The 21,527-nt window shown below is 53.2% G+C and overlaps 1 protein-coding gene across 4 annotated transcripts in view; it reads left to right on the top strand.

The window, feature by feature from the left end:
* The window catches only part of CACNA1A (calcium voltage-gated channel subunit alpha1 A), a 129,314-nt gene that overhangs the window by 41,132 nt on the left and 66,655 nt on the right, over positions 1–21,527 (top strand). For all 4 annotated transcript variants that reach the window (XM_059732301.1, XM_059732302.1, XM_059732300.1 and 1 more), the window contains exon 5: positions 294–590. In XM_059732301.1, the coding sequence (XP_059588284.1) occupies positions 294–590 (297 nt within the window). The remainder of the gene's footprint in view (positions 1–293; positions 591–21,527) is intronic.

Below are 21,527 nucleotides of genomic sequence, written 5' to 3'. Positions count from 1 at the left end.
GCTTTGGAGGGGCTGGTGCATTCATCTCTCTTTTTTCCCCCCTTCCTTTCTTGCTGCTTTTTTGGGTTTGGGGGGAGGGGGGGCCGCACTGGTTCCTTTCCTGCTGGAGGTGGAGAGAAAAAAGGATGTCCAGGGTTTCTCCAGCATTCACCAGCCGTGCTCCTGCTTGAAGACCCCTCGAAATCACCCCCTTTCCCCACCAGGCATCAGCGGGCAGCAGCTGATGGGATGTGATGAGCTTCTCTCCAGCAGCATCCTCAGCATCGTAACCCCCGGCCCTTTGCTCTCTGCAGGATGGCTCGGTTTGGAGATGAGATGCCGGCCCGCTACGGGGCTGGAGGCGTCGGGGGAGCTGGCTCCGGGGGAGCAGCAGGCGGTGGAGGCAGCCGGGGTGCAGGGGGTGGCCGCCAGGGCGGGCCCCCTGGGGCACAGAGGATGTACAAGCAGTCGATGGCCCAGCGAGCCCGCACCATGGCTCTCTACAACCCCATCCCCGTCCGGCAGAACTGCCTGACGGTCAACCGGTCCCTCTTCCTCTTCAGCGAGGATAACGTGGTGAGGAAATACGCCAAAAAGATCACCGAATGGCCATATCCTTTCTGGTGGGCCCCTTCCACCCCTTCTCCTTCCTAGCCACGGTTGCCTCATCCCTGCACCCCAGCTTCCCTCCCACCCCTCTTCTCTAGGCTTGCCTTGGCTCTTCACACCTCCCTCCATCCCCCCCTCCCCCGCCAGCCCATACATCTGCATCCCCTGCTCCACTGGTCCCACACCCAGACTTCTTCACTCTCCTGCTCACCCATCCCCCAGTTGCAGACTCACACATCCCTCCAGCCATTGGCACCCCCTCATTTCACATCCTCCCTGGACCCAGCCCCTTCCCCCCTGGTCCTCCGCACTCTCCCAACTTCCCCTCCTTCAGGGATACAGCTGCAGTCTTACCCCCACCCCACACCCAACTGCATCTGCCCCCACCCCAGCTCAGGGAGTTCACTACCTCCATAGGGGGAAGAATGCAGGGTTGGGTGTCACCTCCCCCACCTAGAGGTTGGGGGGGGGTGGTCTACAGCAAAGAGGGCTGTGATACTGGGCCTGTTCAGGGAGATTAGGAAGCTCAGGGCCTCTCTGCCGCCCTTTGGCAGCCACAATTGTGGAGGGCAGGCAGGAGGATGGTCTGTGTTTGCAATACTGAGAAATTAGTCCCATGCCCACAGAGGGCCAGGCACTGCTTACCCAGCTGCAGGCTGGTGGGTTGGCTTCACTTCTAGCCAGGGTGGGGGGCCTGAGAGAAGCATTTGGTCCCAAGAGATGAGTATGTGTTGCACCTTCCTCTTCAGAGATCTCCCATGGGTTTCTAGCCATTCCTGTTCTGTGCTGAATTACCTTGGCCACGTGGGGCGGGGGGGCAAGCTGCCAGCAAGATTCATGGTAGAGATGCCGGGGCCTTTTGTGACAGCATCAGGCCCCTTGGGTACCACACACAGTGCCTGGAGACTTGCCCAGGAAGGATCCTGTCCCTGTGGCATTGTCGAAGGGGAGGAGGGGGAGGGAAGGGTAGAAGAAGTAAGGAAGAGACCCTTCTGCCTTGGAGTCTTTCCAATGAATGGGGCCTCCAAGCTGGCTAGAGAATGCTGAGAAACTGCTGCTTCTGCCTGTTTAGCCTCAACTTTGGTATGTACCACTCTTCTTCTCTACTGTGATTTTTTTTCCCCCCTTCTTTCTGGGTTCCCTGGGAAAGAGTAAGTCACAGAGACCCCCTTCTTTTCCGCAGCCAGCGCCTGTCCCTGCGAAGCTGGCTGGCATGCCTTTGAAAAGGGCTGTTTTCCATTCATGCTCTGGTTGATGAAGGTCTTGCATGCGTTGTTAGCTTGGTGTAGTTTTTGGTTTTTTTTAATCTCTGAGCCAGATGCCTTCATGACTTGATGCTGCCTCAGTTGGTGAAGTTATAACCTAATGTAGCATTGTGGTGGGGCAGGAGGTATGAAAGCCTGGCTGGTGCATTGGCCTGGAATTTGATGTGTGGTTTGTTGGTCTGTGGATACCTTTCTGTTGGGAGAAATGATCTCACCCAAGCTCTGGGGGTAAAGGAGTCTCTCTGGCAGTGGTGTCCAGCAGCACGGGTTTCTCTGCTGCCTGGCATGGACAAACAGTGCATGTCGGGGCCTGGTTCTCAACTGGGGATTCCAGCATCAACCTGGAATGGTCCCTTTTGGCCCGAGCAGACCCTGCCCCCTAGGTTCCCTCTGAAGACTCCTGGTGAATTAGAAGTGGTTTGGCTAGTTGCTGCTGAAAGCTGCCTTACTGAGCATGTGTGCTGCAGTGCTTGGCTCCTGGGCTGATGGGTGCTGTGGAAAGCAGGAAGATAGAGGAGATGGGGGAAGCACTCACATTCCTGACTGCTTTTCCAGGGCACTGGCTTTGTGAGAGACACTGATTTCTCTGACCTGTTTGTTTCCTGGCCTATACATCCCCTGTGACCCTTGGGGCAGGGGCTCAGAGGCAGATTTTTACTGTGTTGTGCCCAGAGTCGTGGAAGTTACATGGCTAAAAGCTGTGAGGTTCCATGTAGGCCATGCTAGCTGAATTGTTCCCTCTGGTCTACTCCCTAGCTCAGTGGTTCTCAGCCTTTGGAGACCTAGGACACCCCTTGTTAGACTCCAAGCCCCTAAGAAAAATGTTGGCATTTTGTTTTCTCTTGGTTTTTGACTAAAGAAAAATCCTAGAGTAATTTTTCTCCTGCAAAGAATTCAGTCAACCCACATCAGGACAGAATGGTTTTTAACCCTCTGGTTTTCTCTCTGCAGTGTCTGGGTTTACCTCGGGAATCATGTCTGCTCACCTAACTGTACTGATGTTGGGTGGCACCCTCGAAAGGATCACAAGCACCACAAGGTGCTGCTGTACCCTGGTTGAGAATCACTGTCCTAGCGCCTCCCTTTTACTGCAGTGACGTGGGGTGCCCAGAGCCCATAGGCAAGAGTCTGATGGATATTTTGGCCCATCTTGTATGTGATTAGGGTAATGCACTATGGACTGGCACCACCCCTCCACTCCTTATCTTCCCATTCAGGGAATCTGTGCATAGCACTGTCATAAAGCTCCAAGGAAGTGAGGCACATGAGGCTGTGAAAGGAGTGTCTTGGAACTGCTCACAAGTGATGGACTCTGGGCAATTCAGGGGCTGATTCTGCCTTCAAAAACTTGCCTTTCTGCGAGGGCCAAAGCCTTGTAGGTTAGATGTTCCTTGCACACAGATGACAAGACGGTGCTGAGCCTGCCTTGGTGGGGCTGTGGCACCAAAGATTGAGCTACGTTAAGCATTCACATTGTAATGGAGTCAGCAGCCAGCGCCAGCCTAAGCCCCTTATATATGAGACCAGAATTGGGCACTGAAGCTAAGAACAGACATGGGATTTATCTCTGGATAAATCGTGTCTATGTTGTTTTGGAACAGAAATCTCGGGCTTGGCATGGATGCAATGCTGCTAACCTAGGATAACTGGACAGGTGCCCTTTGCAGTATCCCATGATAAACTGTCCCTGTCTCTTATCCAGAATTGTTTTGTAGGATTTATTCTGAGACAATGGATATGGGCATCTGTACCAGTGTACTTTGTCCCTAGATAAAATGGTTTATCCTGGGATAAATTGCAACATCTGTTGGTGGCCTGAGAGCTCAAGACAGACTTTCCTGAGAAGGGCAGAGACCTGATGGAGCTTTGCGTCTCTGTGAAGATACTGTCTGCTGGTATTTGGTGTGCCAGGATGTGGTTATGAATGTGTGTTTTAGGGGGACAGGCCTGGGAGGGAAATCATGGGCAGATGGAAGAGTATGAATGCAGGACAGATAGGTGTATACAGACATTAGATTGATGTGCCTTCTGTCCCAGCAGAGGTTCTGGGCTGCTCCCAGTCAGAGACAGAATAACTTATAAAATCTAGTAGACTATTAATGTAACATACAAACCATTCAGGAAGAGTCTGTGGCTCGTAGGCATTTAATCAACAAATGCAGGCCCTTGTATGGGTATCTGCCTCTTGCTGCTATAGGTTCAAACCCGGGGATGAATTACGGGGCTATTGGAAATGCATGTACATCGCTATGTTCAAGGCCTTCTTGTCCAACTGAGCCTCCTCACTCCCTGCAGAATTGAAGCTTTCCTTTAAGAAATGCTGTTGTGGTCTCATGGAGGGAAGAAAATATACTTTTGACCCACATAGAATCCTAGAGACTGGGGCTGGAAGAGACCTCTAGGGGGTCGCATCTAGTCCAGCCCCCTGCCTGAGGCAGGATCAGCGCCATGCAAACTATCCCAGACAAATTCATTGTCCAACCTCTTAGTAACACTACATAACAACCCTGGCACAACACAAGACATTGCATCAGAACCTGCCAGAGGGAGAACAAGGGAACTTAGGCAAATCACTTGTAAATCAGAGGCAGTGATTCTTCTGCTCTATTTAGCCCTAGTGAGGTCTCTCCTGGAGTCCTGGGTCCAGTCTGGGGCCCTGTGTTTCAAGAAGGAGGTAGACAGGTTGGAAAGAGTCCAACATAGAGTGACAGTGATGATTAGGGGTCTGGGAGGCAGGACTGATGAGGACAGGCTGGAAGAACTAGAGTGATTTGAGTCTGGAGAAGAGAAGTCTGAGGGGAGATTTGATCATAGTCTTCAGACACCTGAAGAGTGATGACAGAGAGGGTGGAAATAGGCTTTTCCCTGTGGCCTCAGGGGACAGGACTAGGAGCAATGGCCTCAAGCTGCAGCAAGGGAAACTGAGGTTGGAGATAAGGAAGAACCTTCTGACTATGAGAGGAGGGTGGTCAAGCTTTGGAACAGGCTGCCCAGGGATATGGTGGAGTCTCCATCCTTGGAAGTTTCCAAGAACAGGTTGGCTAGACATAGGGCTGGGATGGTTAATTTGGGCTGATTCTGGCTTGAGCAGGGGTCTGGAAGATATGTTCTTTTTCACCCAGCATGTCATGAAAGGGTGGAACTTGTTGCCATCTGATGTGGTGGAAGCTGAGAGTTTAGCCAGATCTGAAAAGGGACTTGACACATTCTTGGAGGAAAGGGGCATCAGTAGCTATTGAGCATAGGAGTGAGCAGAGTGACATCTGAATAAGAGCTTCCTAGACCTTAAATGCTGGAGGCTGTGAGTGAGAGAGGACCAGGGAGAAAAACCCAGGTCAGACCCAGTTCGCTCTCCCTTCCAGCACTTTCTCTCTGCTGCCATGTGACACAGGAGACTGGGCAAGGTGGACCTAGGGTCTGACCCAGGAAGTGCCAGGTCTGATGTTCTTATGAGATGCCATGGAGATGCCTGACTTCCCTATGATCCTGGGGCACTAACATGGTACCAGTATGAAATGCTGCTGTTCTACTGGGTGAGGGGGGCTTTAACCCCCTTTTGTACTCCTTTGGCATCAACATATATGACTGCGTAAAGCACATGGCAATGGAAGGCAGGAGTCAGGCCCTGTGTCCTTGAAACTGCAAACACTGCCCTTCCCTAGGGTCCTAGCATTTAACCTTGGACCAGCCAGTCCCTGATCAGCTGCTAAGGCCAACACATATACCTCTGTGGTGCTCCCCTGACCTACAGAGCTGCAGCCCGGGCTGGGGATGGTAACTGGGCTGGTTCACTGGAGAAAGAATCAGTGTCTTCCCCGAATGTTCAGGATCTGGTCCCACGATGCCCCTTCCATTGCTTGTCATACTAGTGGCGTTTCTTGGGCTTGGGGCAATGGGGATCATGAAGGTCCATTTGACTTTGGTATAGAACCAGTCTTGGCTCCCTGGGGTCTGAGCTGTGGGGTGGGGGCTGATTGTAGTGAGTGCTGTTTTATATCTGTCTGGGGCAGCTGAAGCCAAAGGTTCAGGGCAAACATTTTTGTTGCTTTCTGCTTTTGCAAGGACTAGCCATGATGCCACATTGGGTCCTGGCCCTGTCAGGGTGGGCAGTGTCCATGGGACAGACTGTGATGGGTCCTTTTGGGGTCTGCTTCTAGGAAGCAATTACTATCCTATAATCCCCACCCCTCTTCCCCCCACTTCTGCTGCGTGCATCAGGGTTTTTAAGCCTTGCTCGTTGGCAGTGTGTGTTGGCTGCAGCCCAGGCTGGGGATGGCAACTAGACTGTGCCAGTGCTTCTGGTGGGACTCAACTCAGGAGGGTCCTGGCTGTAGGGTCTTGACCCTCTGCTCAGGGTCAGACCGATGCTGGATTTGGGGTCAGGAAGGAATTTTACCCACTGGTAGATCGGTATGGACTGGGGAGGGTGGGGAGAGTTTACCTTCCTACTTAGCAGGGGCACGGCCCCTACCAGGGATCTCTTGAACGTCTATTAACAACCTTGTCTAGCAGTAGGATGCGGTTGTGGTCCCCCAGCTTTCCCTGTGGCAGGGTTGGGGGTGATGTCTGGTTCTGTGTCAGGGCTGACAGTCATTTTACAAAGAGTTTAGATGATGGATTTGTCTGGGATGGTTTGGACAGTGCTGATCTTGCCTCAGGCAGGGGTTTGTGACCTCTGCAGGTCCCTTCCAGCCCACCATCTCTAGGATTTCAGTGTTCCTCTTGTCCCGCTCTGTATCCATAGGCTTCTTGATGCAAGTGTTGGTTTAATCCACATCAGAATCTGCCCCCTCCTGGGTGACTGCATGTCTCAAATACACATGTATGTTGGCCTCATGCTTGGGCATCTCAGTAGTACTGGTTCCCTTGGTATCAGAGTCCTTCCTGGTTTATGCCAAGCTCACATGACATGTCCCAGGCTAGTAAGCCCAGGGTACTGGCGGGATTAGATGGAGAAAGAACCAGTGTCTTCCCTGAATGTTTTATGGGGCTTAGCCTTGTCTTAAAGCCCCAGATCCAAGAGTCACGTGACTGCCATGGGATCTCCAGCATCTCTTAGCCATGCAGGGGGGATGTGACTGCTGAGCCCTGGGGTCTGCCGGTCCATGAGCATGAACATATGAGAGATAGCATGTGGCCACATCTCTCCCAGCTTAGCAAAGGGCTGAACGAGGAGAAATATGTTGGCTAAAGATTGGTGGGTAAGAGGGGCCATGGGGGGGGCGGCACATATCCAATTAGCTGCCACTCCTTTCCCTAACCAGACACCCTTTTACACGTTTGGATGTGTGCATGCTCCGCAGGTAGCATGTTGCATGTTCCAGACCCACTTGCTTGGATGATGTTGCTGGACCATTTAGTCCTTGTGCCTTCATGCCTCAGAGCCCTGGACTTCCAAGATGGCAGCTCTTACGTATGCATGGTGGGAATGGAGAATGCTGGCTGGGGTGGCACCCCCCACCCAAACCCCTGCTGCCAGGCTAGAGAAGAGCCATGAGTCAGACTCCTTATAGCTTAAGGCAGAGGAAGGTCCCTGCTTCCATGATCTGCCCCCCACTAGCACTTCCAGTAGCTCCTGGGATGCTGGATGGGCCCCTTTCATAAGTAGCAGGCTGCTGTCTTCATCCCATGCTGCTGAGGTTGGGATCTGGTTTCCAGTTGCCACTGTGAAAATCCATGTTTCCAATACCCCTTTGAGGTACAGGCTGGGGGCCAGTATTCCTGGGTTCTACTCCCTGCTCTGATGCTTTGGGTCATTTTCTCCCAAAGAACCCACCCCAGTGCCCCCTTTCGAACAGCAGCTGCTTCTGTTCGCGCTGTGATGAGAGTCAGAGTCTCATGGAGAGCTGCCTCTCAGCCCCAGCATGCCTCAGGTTCCCCACTGGTTGGGGGAGAGGGGTAGAAGGCCCCATTCCAGCCTCCCAGTGGGGCAGATTGGTGAGCTGTTACAGGCACTACTGAAACCTGGTTGGGAGTTTGCAACCCTAGAGCCTGAGCCCTCTCACTCCTTCCCTCTCTGCCTTGGTTACGGAGCTGGCAGAGAACCAGGGAATGGCCAGGGCAGGAGCCCTGGTCCCTTGTTATTTCTGTGACTGTTGTACCTGGGAGCTCCAGCCAGGCCCCTAGTCTGCGGGGCACTGTGGATTATTTTAGGAGCATTATGGTAACACCTCAGAGGCCCCTTGATATGCCAGGACCTGGCTGTATTTGATACTGTATAAGCTCAGCTGTCTCCCCCTGGAGCATGTGGAGGCAAAGGGCTTTAATTCTGTGTATTTAAATAATTTATTTGAATATTGAAATGTATGTAAATTGCGAGCTCTTGGGTGCATGCAGGGCCCGGTACAGCCAGCTCCTTAGCTGTGTCCACATCCATCTCCCCCTGGATTTAAGTGGTAAGCTCTTGGGGGGCTCTACTTTAATTCAGTGTATTAAAATTATGTATTTAAATATTGAAATATATGTAAATTGCAAGCCCTTGGGTGTACACAGGGCTTGGGACAGCCAGCCCCTTAGCCCTGAGATGGGTCTGTCATTGCTACCGCAAATAGAAATAATAGAGAGGCATTGGGGAGGCAGCTCTGGGTTCAAATCCTGGATCTACTTTGGGATCCAGGCCAGGCACTGTCTTTGCATGCTGCCTCAGTTTCCCTACATGTGCAATGGGGATCAGGGCACTGAAAGGCTCGGGGCTGCCAGGCGGCAGCTGATGTGGGTCAGATAAGTACATAGGCTGTGGCTTGGCTGTGTGCCACCTTCCTGTCTGCAGCTGGTCTTCCCCTTCCCCTCCTGATACTAACACTTGGCTGGTGGCAGCATCACTTATGACCTGACATCAGGGGCTCCTGACCCCCCTCCTCCCATTCCTGCCACTGCTTCATGTGACCACCTGAGACCCTTGTGTCACCATTTTTCTCGGGGATGTTTTCAGGACACTGGGGACACAGTGCTTCAGGTCCAATGTCCCTGTCCCTTTGGGTCACTGACCTGGGCTTGCAGAAGTCAGCAGTGGGTCTGTGGGATCCCATGGATCATGATGAGGCCAGAATTTCCACAGCTTGATTTGACCCTCAACTCAGCAGCTCTGTTCTCTGTGGCCAGGGCAGCACAGGGCAGGTAACCCCTAGGCATGTAAAGTTCTGTGGTGATAGCATGCATGTTTTGGTGTCTATGTCTCTATAATAATTTGTGGGTGTCTAGGTCTGTGCATTTTGGTAACTAGATGCACAAGACATACATGTATCTACATCTAAGTATATGGTGCATATGTATCCTGTACATATGTGGCGGGGTGCAACTGTGTGATGATACAGGAGGTGTTTTGGTGTTGTTTGCATTCCAGTGTCTAGGTGCATGAGACATTCATGTAGGTATATAGCATGCAGGGCTGTACATGTGTGCAAGGCTACTGCTGTGTGAAAGTGTATGAGGTGTTTCAGTGTTGTAGGTCCATGTGTTGTGGTGTCTAGGTGTATGATGTGCACATATCTATGTCTAGGTATATGGTGTGTGTGTCTGTACATGTGTGCAGCTTTGTCTGGATGCATGAGGTGTTTCAGTGCCATGGCTGTCATGGGACTGTAGCTGAGTTACACACATGTGTATGTGATTCTCTGTGTCAAGGGCTGTGAGTGGTATCCATGCCTGGTGTTACAGGTGCTTCTCCATCATAGGGCTGCATGTGTGCATGCACGGTTTCCCTGTCCAGTGCACAGGGACCTGATCATGCCTGATCATGCCTGACATGTAGCAGTGCTGGATGTGAGTGGGCAGCTAGGATTTTCCATTTCTCCATAAATCCCAAGGACTGGGTGTTTCGCTGGAGCTCAGACAGCTGAGATTCTTCCATGTCCCCATGTATCCATAGCCAGGCTGATCTCTCTGTCTCAAGTCATGGCAGGGGATCCTTCCATGTATGAAGAGCACAGAGTGGGAGAGACCAATGTGGTGATGACTGGCTGTGAACAGAGCAGCTGCTGGGAGCTGGAAGCCCCACCTGCCTCCATGGGCATTTGGAGGGTTTTGTTTACTGCCTCTGGGGCCTTATGTGCTCACCTGGATTTTCCACTAGGCTTTCCAAATCCAGCTCCTACTGAGGCACCTCAAAGCCATGAGCACACACACAGGGCAAGAAGACGGGCACAGCAGGGCTTTGTGGCCCATCAGCTTCCCTGTGATAACCTCCTCTGCACACATGCTCCTATCCCATGGGCAGATGGCTCCCCACAAGCTAACCTGGGCATGTTGCTCATGGCAGATTCCTTCCAGGCTGGTGATTTACTTCCCGCTTAGATGTGTTCCATGGAAAGGAAATGAAGGCCATGGGCAGGGAGATGGGTGGGGACAAGCCGCTCTGTACAGCTAGGCATCTGTCTTCCTTGCTGGCTGCTTGGTTTTCACTTGGGGGTGAGAATCCCCATGTGGGGATGACTGCTTAGAAACTGCCATGTGCAATTCAGTCATGCATCTTGGAATGAATGGAAAGGGGCTCACGGGTGGAGACAGCTGTCATGGGTGCCTGTGCAGTGGCAGTGCCCTCGCCTCAAAGGTACGTGCCTGGCATTGATTGTGGTGGGTCCAGCTTCCTGCAGCCATCTTGGGTAGGTGGGGCTGAGGGCCCCCTGATAAAGATTTCCTGTTTCACCCAATGCTGTAGTCACCCCTCAGCCATTTCCTGGTGGGCTGAAAAGCAAAGCAGGAAGCATCTGCACTGCCCTTCTAGACTAACATGTGCCTCAAAGTCCTCCCACCTTGGGAAATAACAGCCTCCTACTGCCGCCACCTAATGGAGCTGGAGGTTAAAGTCTTTGCAGTGGGTCTGATAGCTGCAGGTCTCCACGTGGCTGCTGGCTGACACTTCTGGACATTAAACTAGTTAGAGAAAAATCCATGTCAGCTCTGCAGTGCTGAACCAACCCTCCTGAAAGCCATGCTGGGACTGCGTCCCTGCCCTGGCCAGTGCCTGGGGATGGGGAAGTTATTTTGAAGCTCTTGGTTTGTTAGACTTCTTCCCATTTGCATACTTGACCAGAGGGGTTTTCCTTTGGGTTTTATCCCTTGGGGGTTTCCCAGATGCCGTTGCACGGTCCCCCTGGCTTTGCCTATAGCAAGTTCAGCTGTGATGGCTGGTGTTGTGTCATAGTGGATGGTGTAGTGTTGCTAAGAGGCTGGACACTGGATTTGTAGAGGGTGGTTTGGATAGGGCTGACCCTGCCTCAGGCAGGGGGTTGGACTATGTCCCTTCCAGCCCAACTTCTCTATGATTATGTGATTCTTTTCCATGATTCAGGCCCCACTAGGCTGGGCCTGCTGTGTTATTTAAAATAAACCACCAGAATTAGGCAGTTTTAGGAGTAGGACATGTCTGGGAATAGGACATGTCCAGGCTGGTTTGGATGGGAATAAAGCTGCCTTCAGCCGGGGGGGGGGGGAACGACACCACGACGACGACACGGGGGGACGGGGACACAGGGACACGACTGGCTGTGATGTCCAGAGGCTCCTGCCTGTGCAGATGCTCTGGGATTTCTATGGATTTATACCCAGAGAGTAACAGGTTCTGGCTGATCTCAAAGAGCCTTGGTTTCCTTAAAGGTTAAAGGGCCTCTTGCTATCTTATTTGCATCCTCTAAACACCTTCAAAAACCCAGTCCTTAGTCTCCTCCATGCCCTGGAAAATTTTACCCTCTAGTGTCTAAGGCCTGTTGCTTGCAGCATCTCTATAGGCATGTACACACATCACCCTTCTAATCCAGGTTTAACGAGCACCTGATTGCAGTGCTCTTGATTTAGTGATGCTATCCTGGATTAACTGTACAGAAATACTTTGCAATGTCCTGGGATAAACTGTTGCTATCTTTTATCCAGGAAACTTCTTTTGAATATATCTCAGGGCAAGAGATATGGATGTGTGTGTGATTATGTTTTGACCTGGGATAAATTGATTCATCCCAGGATAAATGCATTTGCAAGCCTATCAGTGTCCAGCATCCAGCTAGGCTCTGAATGCAGCTTTAAGAGGACCACAGGCAGGCAGCAAATGCAGAGCAGAAGTGGAGAGAACCACCTGCCCCCTCGGTGCCACTTCCTGTCTCAAACAGCTGCACAGGGTTCCCCGCAGTGGTGAAGCTGCCGTCATGTCTCACCCCTACCATGGGGGATGAGGAGCTGGAGAAACATAAGATTATGACTGGGCTGTGTCGATGCTTCTGCTGGGACTCAAACCTGGAGGGTCTTGGCTAGGGGGTCTTGCCTTTCCGCTCAGGATGCTGCGTTGGGGTTAAAAAGGAATTTTTCCTCCTGATCAGACTGAGATGGGCTGGGGGCAGGTTTGCCTTCCTCTGTAGGAGGGGCACGGCCTCTACTTGGGATCTCTGGAGCGTCTATTAACAAACTTTTATAGCAGCTGTGATCCTCCTGCTTTCCCTGTGGCAGGGTCGGGGGTGATGTCTGTTGCTGCATCAGGGTTGATGGTGTAGTTTTGCTAAGAGTTTGGACAATGGGTTTGTCTGAGTTGGTGTGGACAGAGCTGATCCTGCTTCAGGCAGGGGATTGGGTTAGATGTGACCTGGCTGGGGTTCCTTTCCAGCCCCACTTCTCTAAGATTCGAAGAGGCTGAGGTTTTAATGTAGAATGACAGGATGTTTGAAGCAGTTGCTAGGACACTGTGGCCCTAACCTTTGCAAGCCAGCTCCATGTGCCCTGCTTCTGTATGCATCAGAGGGTCCAGGGGCTTAATTCCCCTCTCCTTTACCTTGGTGTGAACCACCAAAGCAGGGAAGCTTCGGAGATGCCTCTTCATCTTGCTTCCACACCAGGGCCTTTGCAGTGACTGTCTCTGGGACTGGAGGAGAAGAGCCGCTGGGCTCTGAGTTCAGCTTTCCCTCTGCCCTCTCTCTTCTACCAGGAAGGGGGTGCTGTTGGCAGAGGCCCTGATCCTCCCTCTATCCCATGCCATGACCCTTGGTGAATTGGCTTCTCCATAATGCCCGTAAATAATTCATCTGCCAGGCCTCTGTGGTGCCTTCTGTCTGAGGTGCCAGTAGTACAGAGCAGAGGCTCTTATTCAGCCCTTGGCCCTGAAAACAGGCTGATGTTATCATTTTCCAGGTATACAGTCTAATGAGTGGGGGGTCATCTTATCATTCAAAGTCATCTTGGAGTCAGTAAATACAGTAAACTGAGTTCTGCATGGAGTATCCTGCTGCCTCCTCCAGCCACCACAGCAGGGAACAAGGGCTGTTGGTGAGATAGTGTGGCCCATTAGGACTCCTAGGTTCCCATCCTGGTGCTTGGAGTGAGGGGGCTGGAAGCTCTTAGACAGCAGTGGTCATTTTAGCGTTATGTAGAGTCAGGACTCCTGGATCCCATTCTAGGCTTGTTCACTGGCTCCTTAGAGGTGTTTCAGAGGCTGCTTTGCCTTGCTGCAGAGAGTGGCTTGATGTTGCAGCAAAATAGATTTAAATTGGATCTCAGGAAGAACTTCTTCACTGTCAGAACTGTGAGGTGGGGAGACAGATGCCCAGGGCATTGGGGGTGGGGGCTTCATCCTTAGAGGTGCCCCAGGAGAGGTTGGACAGGCATCTTTCAGGGATGATCTTGGCATAGCTTTGCCCACACTCTGCTCTGGGGATCTCCCAGGCTGCTGGCCTTTGCTGGTTGCTGCATGGGGCCAGAAGGGAATATTTCCCCCTCCTGCTGCTACAGGTGTCAGGGTTTATTTTGTTTTCCCTCAGGGGCATTGGGTTTTGGCTGAAGCCCAGGCTAGGGAGGGCGACTAAGCTATGCCAGTGCTGCTGCTGGGACATGACTCTGGAGGGTCCTGGTTAGAGGATCTTGCTTATCTGCTCAGAGTCTGACCAATGCCAGATTTGGGATCAGGAAGGAATTTTACTCCCTGGTCAAACGGGCACAGACTGTAGTGGGAGAGGGGGTTGCCTTCCTCTGTAGTGGGGGCATAGCCTCTGCCTGGGATCTCTGAAGTGTCTATTAACAATCTTTTACAGCAGCCACCATGGTCCCCCTGCTTTCCTTGTGGCAGGGTTGGGAATGATGCCTGGCACTGTGTCAGGGCTGAAAGTCGTTTTACCAAGAGTTTCGACAGTGGATTTGTACTGGATGGTTTGAGGGAGCTGATCCTGCCTCAGGCAGAGGGTTGGACTCGAGGTGACCTGTGGAGCTCTGTTCCATCCAACTTTTCTATGATTCTGTGAGTCCATCACACTATTTCCAGGACCAGAGTTTATTCCAGCCATTCAGGCCTAACCCAGAGTCTGCTGCAATGAGAGCCTCTGTTGACTCGTATTGCCTTGGCAAACCTTTCCTCCCAGGCTACGGCCCTGAAAACCAGAGGCCAAAAGAGATCCAGACCTAGAGCAAGCCTGACTAGGCTATGGGGGGATTATAGGCTCCAAGGGTCAAGGTGGCTTTGCCAACCCAAGGAAGGAGACTTGTTGGCCAAGATGGAGCTTCCTCTGCAGGTGTTCTTGGGAGCTATGTTTGGCTGCACTCACCAGCCCCTGCCTTGAGAGAGGCCCATTTATGCTGGGTTCCTGAGCCGTGTAAGCTCAGGAGGCAACAGGCTCTGCTCCTTTATCCTCATGGGGGGATGTCTTACTGTCTCACAGTAGTGCTGGGCTGGGTTTTCCTGCTCATGGTGGTGAATCACGGCAGCCCTGGTGAGTGGGAGGCATCTCTAGTGCTTTGAGGCTAGGAGGAGCATGAGCCATGCTAGGAGATTAGTAGATGTTGGGGGGAAAGCATGTGGGACTGCCTGAGAGGGCCTGGAGAGGAGTGGGCAGCAGAAGAGGCCATGGCCATAGCTATAGCCATAGTCATAACTGTGGATGTAGCTGTAGACAGGGCATGCAAACAGCCTGAAAGAACAAGGGTGATTGAGTCTGGAGAAGAGAAGACTGAAGGGGGATTTGATCCCAGTCTTCGAATCCCAGAAGGGAGATAACAGAGAGGATGGAGATGGGGTTTTCTCTCCGGACACAGGGGACAGGACTAGGAGCACCAGTCTTAAGCTGCAGCAGGGGAAACTGAGGCAGAAGATGAGGAGGAACTTCCTGACTCTGAGGAGGGGTCAAGCATTGTATTGGGTTGTTTTTAAGCCTCCCCCAGAGACATAGGGTATGCACTGCAGCCCAGGCTGGGAATGGCAACTGGACTGTGGCAATACTTCTGGTGGAACTCAACCCCAAGGAGTCCTGGGTAGAGGTTCTTGCCCCTTCACTCAGAGTCAGACTGATGCCATGTTTGTGGTCAGGAAAGAATTTTACCCCCTGGTCAGTATGGACTTGGGAAGGTTTTGCCTTCCTCTAGCAGGGGCACGGCCTCTGCCTGGGATCTCTTGAGTGTCTATTAACAACCTTTTACAACAGCAGAACATTGGCTGCTGTGGTCCCATGGACTTCCCTGGGGCAGGTTCAGGGGTGAAACCTGGTGCTGTCAGGGTTGATGGTAGTTTCATGAAGGGTTTAGATGATGGATTTGTCTGGGCTTGTTTGGACAGGGATGATCCTGCTGCAGGCAGGAGGTTGGACTAGATCTGACCTCTGGAGGTCTCTTCCAGCCCTACATCTCTAAGATTTCTATGACTGGAACAGGCTGCCCAGAGATGTGGTGGCATCTCCATCCCTGGCAGTGTTCAAGAGCAGGTTGGACAGACATTGGACTGGGATGGTTTAGTTTAGGGTGATCCTGCCTTGAGCAAGGGGGTGGATGAGATGCCTTGGCATGGTCCCTTCCAGCCCCTCTTGCCTATGATCCTGTGCTTCTTCCTTGCACTGACTGACTCCCACAGGGAAGGCACCAGTCTCCATCCAGTCTGCTGCCTCTTGCTTTTTTCTCTTGCATGGCCTCATATTTAATCCTCCTGTCTTCCTATCTAGCCACACTGGAGTTTGCATGCATCTCCCTTCCACCCAAACTCCCTTCCCCCTCGCTTGGCAACAGCTCAGGTTTCTGTGCACACCCTGATGAGTGCTCAGGCTCCTGGTGCAGAGGGGATGGAACCAGATGCCTCTGCTTTGGAGGCCACTGACCCCTCTCAAGGCCCATGGCCTCCAACCATAGCCTTCAACCTCCCCCTCCCCCCCCCATTAAGCAAGCAGCAGCCCCATGTGGCACTGGGGGAGATGGGGGGACTGTGCCCCCCACTGGTAACCCAGGGTCTCCTGCTGCTGGCCTGCTGCCCCCAGGGACCTGGCTGGGTCCCTCCCTGCTCTGCAAAACCATGTGCCCTCTCGTTTAATCCCAGCTGCCTTGTCTGTGTCTGTCTCCCCAGGGTCCCGCTGTTGACGAGGGGCTTTGATCTCGGCAGGGTGCCTCCTGGTTAAATATTTCATCAGGTGGCAACACGCTGGCTCATTTGATAGCGAAATTAATGAGGTGCTACACGTGAGGCAGCCAAACCGCTGCCCTCATCTCCAGCTGCCCTCTCTGCCTCTCAGGGCCCTGCTTTCCAGTTTCCCACTTTCCTGCTCTCCTCTGGCCCTGTCTCTTTCCCCTTCCGTCTGCCCTAGGTTTTTCCTTCCTTTCTTCTGCCCTCTCCTCTGCCCAGGGGACATGGTCGTGCTGGCCCTCACACCAAAGCATCTCTGCTACTGCCCATACCCTTTGCTTGACTCACAGCTGGGTCCAACTGTCTTCCCTACCCTATTACAGTGAACAGGGGATGCCTTCCTCATGCCCTTGATCCCCTTCCCCCTCCTTTCCCCCAGAGTCCCATGTGTCCTCCTGAGGGATGGGCCTGATTCATGGGGGGCAATGCTGGTGTTTCAGGAGAAACTGGCAGGAGCTCTCCAGGCTGGAAGCAGGGTCCTGCCTTCTGGATGCTCCCCTTTTGGTAGTTCATTGGTGTCCCCCTGTACCCATCTTTCCCCTTGCCCCTGAAATGCTCTTAAAACTCTCCCTCTGTAGTTGTACTCTCTTGCCCTGAACTGCCACCTGGCCACACTTTGTACCTCTGTCCCATCCCACCCCAGAAGCAGCTACATTTTGGCACTAGGCAAGCTTGTGTGAACAGGCCTCTCCCCAGAAGTAGCCTCATTTCAGCCTTCAGCTGGGCTGGGTGGGCATGAAGGAGGCACAGGGTCAGCTGGTGTCAAAGAGGGGAACTCTGTTTGCTTCAAAGCAGGGCCTGGAGACTTGGTCTCTGGTGTGTAAAGGTCTTGTTGGGGGAAAAGCAGGTTAGAGGCATCTCTGAGCAGTGGCATCAGGGACCCAGGGGTGGGAGGGACAGACAGGGACATCCCCGGTGGCAAAATTAAACCATACTTAAGCCAAGAGACAGTGTGAGAGGCACAACAGGGGAAAGGGCTTGATCTCCTTCCCAGCCCAGTTGTGGAGAGAAAGAGCAAGGCTGCTGCAGGGTGAGGGAGCCAGCTGGCTGGAAGGAGGCCAGGACCAGACCTAGAGGAAACCAGGGGGGTGCGGGATAGGAGACTGTGGCATTGGGGAGTTCAAATTCAAGACCAGGCAGGCTGGGCAGGGGTCCTGCCCTGGTGTGGCCTGAGTACTGCTTGAGAGCAGGGGCTGTGATCCTGGGGGTGTACAGAGTGTGGGGGCCAAGAGTGAGAGCAGGGTAAAGTGGCATGTAAAGGAAGAATCCCCTCCCCCCCCCCAAGCATCAGGGTGGCTCCAGTCCAGCTGGGCAGCTCCTGGTGGCTTAAGCCCCGAGCTCCCAGCACCAGGGCAGGGAACATCCGTCTATCCTGCTCTAAGATGCTATCAAGGCTATGCCTGGCAGTGACTCCCCACAGGCATCTTCCCTGCAGGGGGGTCTGGCCCAGGGGGGAAGGCCCTTGGCCTTCAGGACTTGCCCAGCAGCCTCCTGAAGGCCCCCAGCTCACCCAATGCTTTCCATTCCCTCCAGAGGCCTGCAGCTGACGCTGCCTTACCTCCCTAGAGGGCAGCTCCTGGTCTATATGGGCTTGGCAGTTGCCTTCCCCCTGCAGCCAGGCAGTAGGAGGGGTCAGACTCCTGGGTTCTAGCACTGGCAGGGGAAAAGGGGACAGAATGAGAACCAGGGAGCAAGCACAGGAGGGTGCGGGGTGGGTGCTTTTAGTCCCCTCCGACCTCTGGATGGGGCGGGGGCAGGGAGTCACAGCCCCGAGGGGCTCTGGGATGACCCCAGTGATAGGCTGAGAGTATCAGTGCAGCCCAAGGCCCTGGGCATGGGTCTCCAGAAGGTGGTAGCAGCAGAGTGCCCTCCTGGAAGCCTCGAGCCCAGGTCACAGAACCCTTGGCAGAGGCATCTAGCTTCCTCTCCTCCTCTTCAGGAGCCTGAGCACTCGCCAAGGCTTGTGCGGGAACTTGATCCATTGCCAAGCTGGTGGGGAGGGAGGGAGGTGAAACACATGCTTCAGCAGCATCCGCACAGCCGGCAGAGACGCCGTGGTGCTGGGTCAGCAACATCCCTGTTCCTTCCTGGCATGGATGGGGAGGGGTGAGGATAGGCGAGCCCTGAGCCTGCGGGCACCAGCATCTTAGGAGCCACATTGGGGGGAAGGAATGCAGCGATTCTTCTCCTCTTTACTCTATCTCCACCTTTCCTTCTTTGTCTATTGGTGCTGCTGTCTCCCTGTGTCTGAGTCTGCCTTCCCTAGGCAGAAGTCAGTCTCTTGGGGTCAACCATTTTCATGCCCTCTCTGCCCCCAAGCACAGGGGGAAGAGGCTGGAGATCACAATCATATCAACCTTGTGCCCCCCCCTCTCGCTCACTGCAGCCTAAGCAGACAGATTGCAGCTCTTCCTTAAGCCACTGGTATCCTGGACCAGTTAAGACCTAATCCCAGCCAGCAGCCAGGTTCTCAGAGCATTGCTCTAGCCCCTCTCAAGCTGCATCAGCCCCTGGTGCCCATTGTCTGTGGGCCCCAGCTGCCTCAGCCCAGGTCCTGCACCCTCCAAACCAGGCCACAGGCCATGATTGGGTGCTGCACTATTGAGTTATAAGCTCCTGGGATGGCTTCCAATAGCCTCTGGGATGAGATCAATGCCACTGGCAAAAGTAAAAGCTTCTTGCTGGAGACAGAAAATATTGGAGTTGATTTTTTTTATGATGAACCTTGCCAGTATGCTGGCCCTGGGAGGCTGTCCTAGCTGGGGCTGGGGGAGCTGGCCAAGATGGTTCCCTTGGCACTGGTCCTATGCCCCTAAAATGCCATGGTGGAGGGATCCACAGGGTCTGAATGTGCCTCACTGGGCCTCCCTGCTGCCCAAGCTCTCCTTGGCAGGCAGATTCCCTTCCCCCAGGCCTGTCCCTGGGTGGGGTACATGCCCATGGGTGCCCTTCTGGGCAGGGGCTGGCAGGTGCTGGCCACGGTGCTGAAAGCCTGGTTGGAGAGTGTTGGGTGACTGTGGTGTCTCAGGCCACGGTGCCTGAGGGATGCAACCAGTTGGAACAAGGATTTGGGAGTCAGGACTCCTGGGTTCTTTTCTGGCTGGGAGACAAGGAGTACCTAGTGGTTAGAACCAGCACATGAGAGCCAGGATTCTTGGGTGTGCACAGCCTCTCGACCTGGTGTTTTTGCACCAGAGAGAAGCCTGTTGCCAAGCCCAGAGGGAGTTGGGGGTGGTTCTGCTTCCCTGGGTTCTGCTTCCAGCACTGTTGCTCCCAGCACTGCTGCCCTCAGCCCTGCCAGCTGAGATGGGACCCAGGAGTCCTGGCTCCCAGATCCTTGCTCTAACCACTAGCCCAGTGCTGTGTCTACTCAAAGAGAAAAGAACATGTTTTAGAGCATTTGCTGCCATGGGAAGCATTTTCAGGGGCCAAGGGAAAGGGGCTTGGTTGGGACTCCCCTGGGCCTGTTAATGAGAGCCCACACACTGGACAGTGCTATGTCTGGAGCAAGGTGCTGGCTGTACCTGTGATCCTCTGACCCCTCTGGGCCATGGCCTGGAGCAGGAGAAGCAGGTCTATGAGGAGAAGCACATGAATGGCGGTGGCTCAGAAGTTAAATGTAGAGGAAGAGCTTTGCAGCAAGCCACTTTGGTGTGTGAGTGTAAGTGTGCATATCTATGTGTGTGGGTGTGTGCCTGTGTGTCTACACATTTGTATGTGCATGGGTATATGTGCATGTGTGCACATGCGTGTATGTGCATGTGTAGTGTGTGCACAAAGTGTGTAAGTCTGCATGTGTGTCTGTTTGTGCATGTGTGTAGTGTGTGAAGTAAGTCTGCATGTGCACATGTGTATAGAATGTGTGTGAAGTCTGCATTTGCATGCATGTATGTGCACATGTGTGTGTCTGCACTGTGTAGTATGTGTGAAGTAAGCCTGCATGTGCATGCATGTATGTGTGTGTATGCACATGTGTATATGTCTCTGCAGTGCATAGTGTGTGTGAAGTAAGTCTGCATGTGCATGTTTGTATGTGTGTATGTGGTGTAAAGTAAGCCTGCGTGTGCATGTGTGTCTGTATGTGCATGTATGTATGTGACATTGTCCGTGCACATGTGTATATGTGTCTGTGCTGTGCGTAGTGTGAAGTCTGCATGTGCATGTGTATGCCTGTATGCAGTACATACCTGTGTGCATATGTGCAGTGTGAGTGCATGCAGTGTGTATGTGTTCACCCTGTGTGTGCATGTCTGCATGTTTGTGTGTGTATGTATGTGCAGTGTGCATGTGTGGGTGTAAAAACTATTTCCTTTCATGAGATTCAGTGTTTTATAAGTATGCACATGCAAGTGCACATACATATACACAGGTCTGTCTAAAGCAGACTTATTGTCTAATCTAGAAGGGGAGCAATAGCAGTGACTTTGGGAAGCAAGGCCCCAGTGGCGGGACACGGGTGTTGTCCAGCGATTGAAAAGGGCCAGCCGGACTCCTGGGTCCTGTTACTTCAGGAAGGGGGGGCGGGGAGGGGTGAGGTCTCATGCTCAGGACAAAGGAGCTGGGTGCCAGGACTCTTGGGTTCCACCTCCCAGTTCTGCCTCACAGGGAAAACCCCTCCATGTGTGCCTCAGTTTCTTTGTCTGTAGAATGGCTGCAAGAAGGGCCACCCACAAGAGCTGGGAAACTCTGTGAGTTTCCAGTGGAGTTCAGCTCACGCTTAGACCTGGCTGTGTTTGGGTGTGAGTGCCAGGACTCCTGAATTCCTGTATATGTGTGTGTGGGAGGGTGGGTGTATTGTGGGGGGCACTTGAGCCTTTGACAGTGATTAGTTTTAATGAAGGTTATGGCAGTAGGCAGCAGCATGTGCAGCATCCACAGAAGCTTCCTGGGGTGGTGGGGGGTGGAACCAGGGGGCTTCTCAACTGTACTGGAGGATGGAAAGGGGAGGAGATCCCCAGGGGCCTTGGTGTGGGTGGTGCAGACATGGTGCTGGGGGTTGGATGGGGGCAGTTTCATCCTCTCCAGCTCTCCCCACATCCCCCTGGCCCTAGGATCCCTGACTCAGGCTCCCTTCCCTACAAGTCAATCAATGGGCAGGAAAGACCTGCAGCGTTGGGGGGGCATTGGAGGCAGCACTGACTGCAATCCCAGTCCCCCCCACCCCAGCCTTCTCTGACTGGGCCAGCCCCACAGGCACCGCACCTTCCAGCTCCATTAACCCCTTCTGTACCTGGCTGCTACACAGGTGGGGTGAGGGGAGAAGGAACTGGGCTCCCAGGGGGGACCCATAGCAAGTTGGTGGGGGGAATTAACAGAGGCTAGGGGAT

Source organism: Alligator mississippiensis, chromosome 8, assembly GCF_030867095.1.
Source record: "Alligator mississippiensis isolate rAllMis1 chromosome 8, rAllMis1, whole genome shotgun sequence".
Taxonomy (NCBI): Eukaryota; Metazoa; Chordata; order Crocodylia; family Alligatoridae; genus Alligator; species Alligator mississippiensis.
This window is presented reverse-complemented; position numbering and strand designations above follow the sequence as displayed.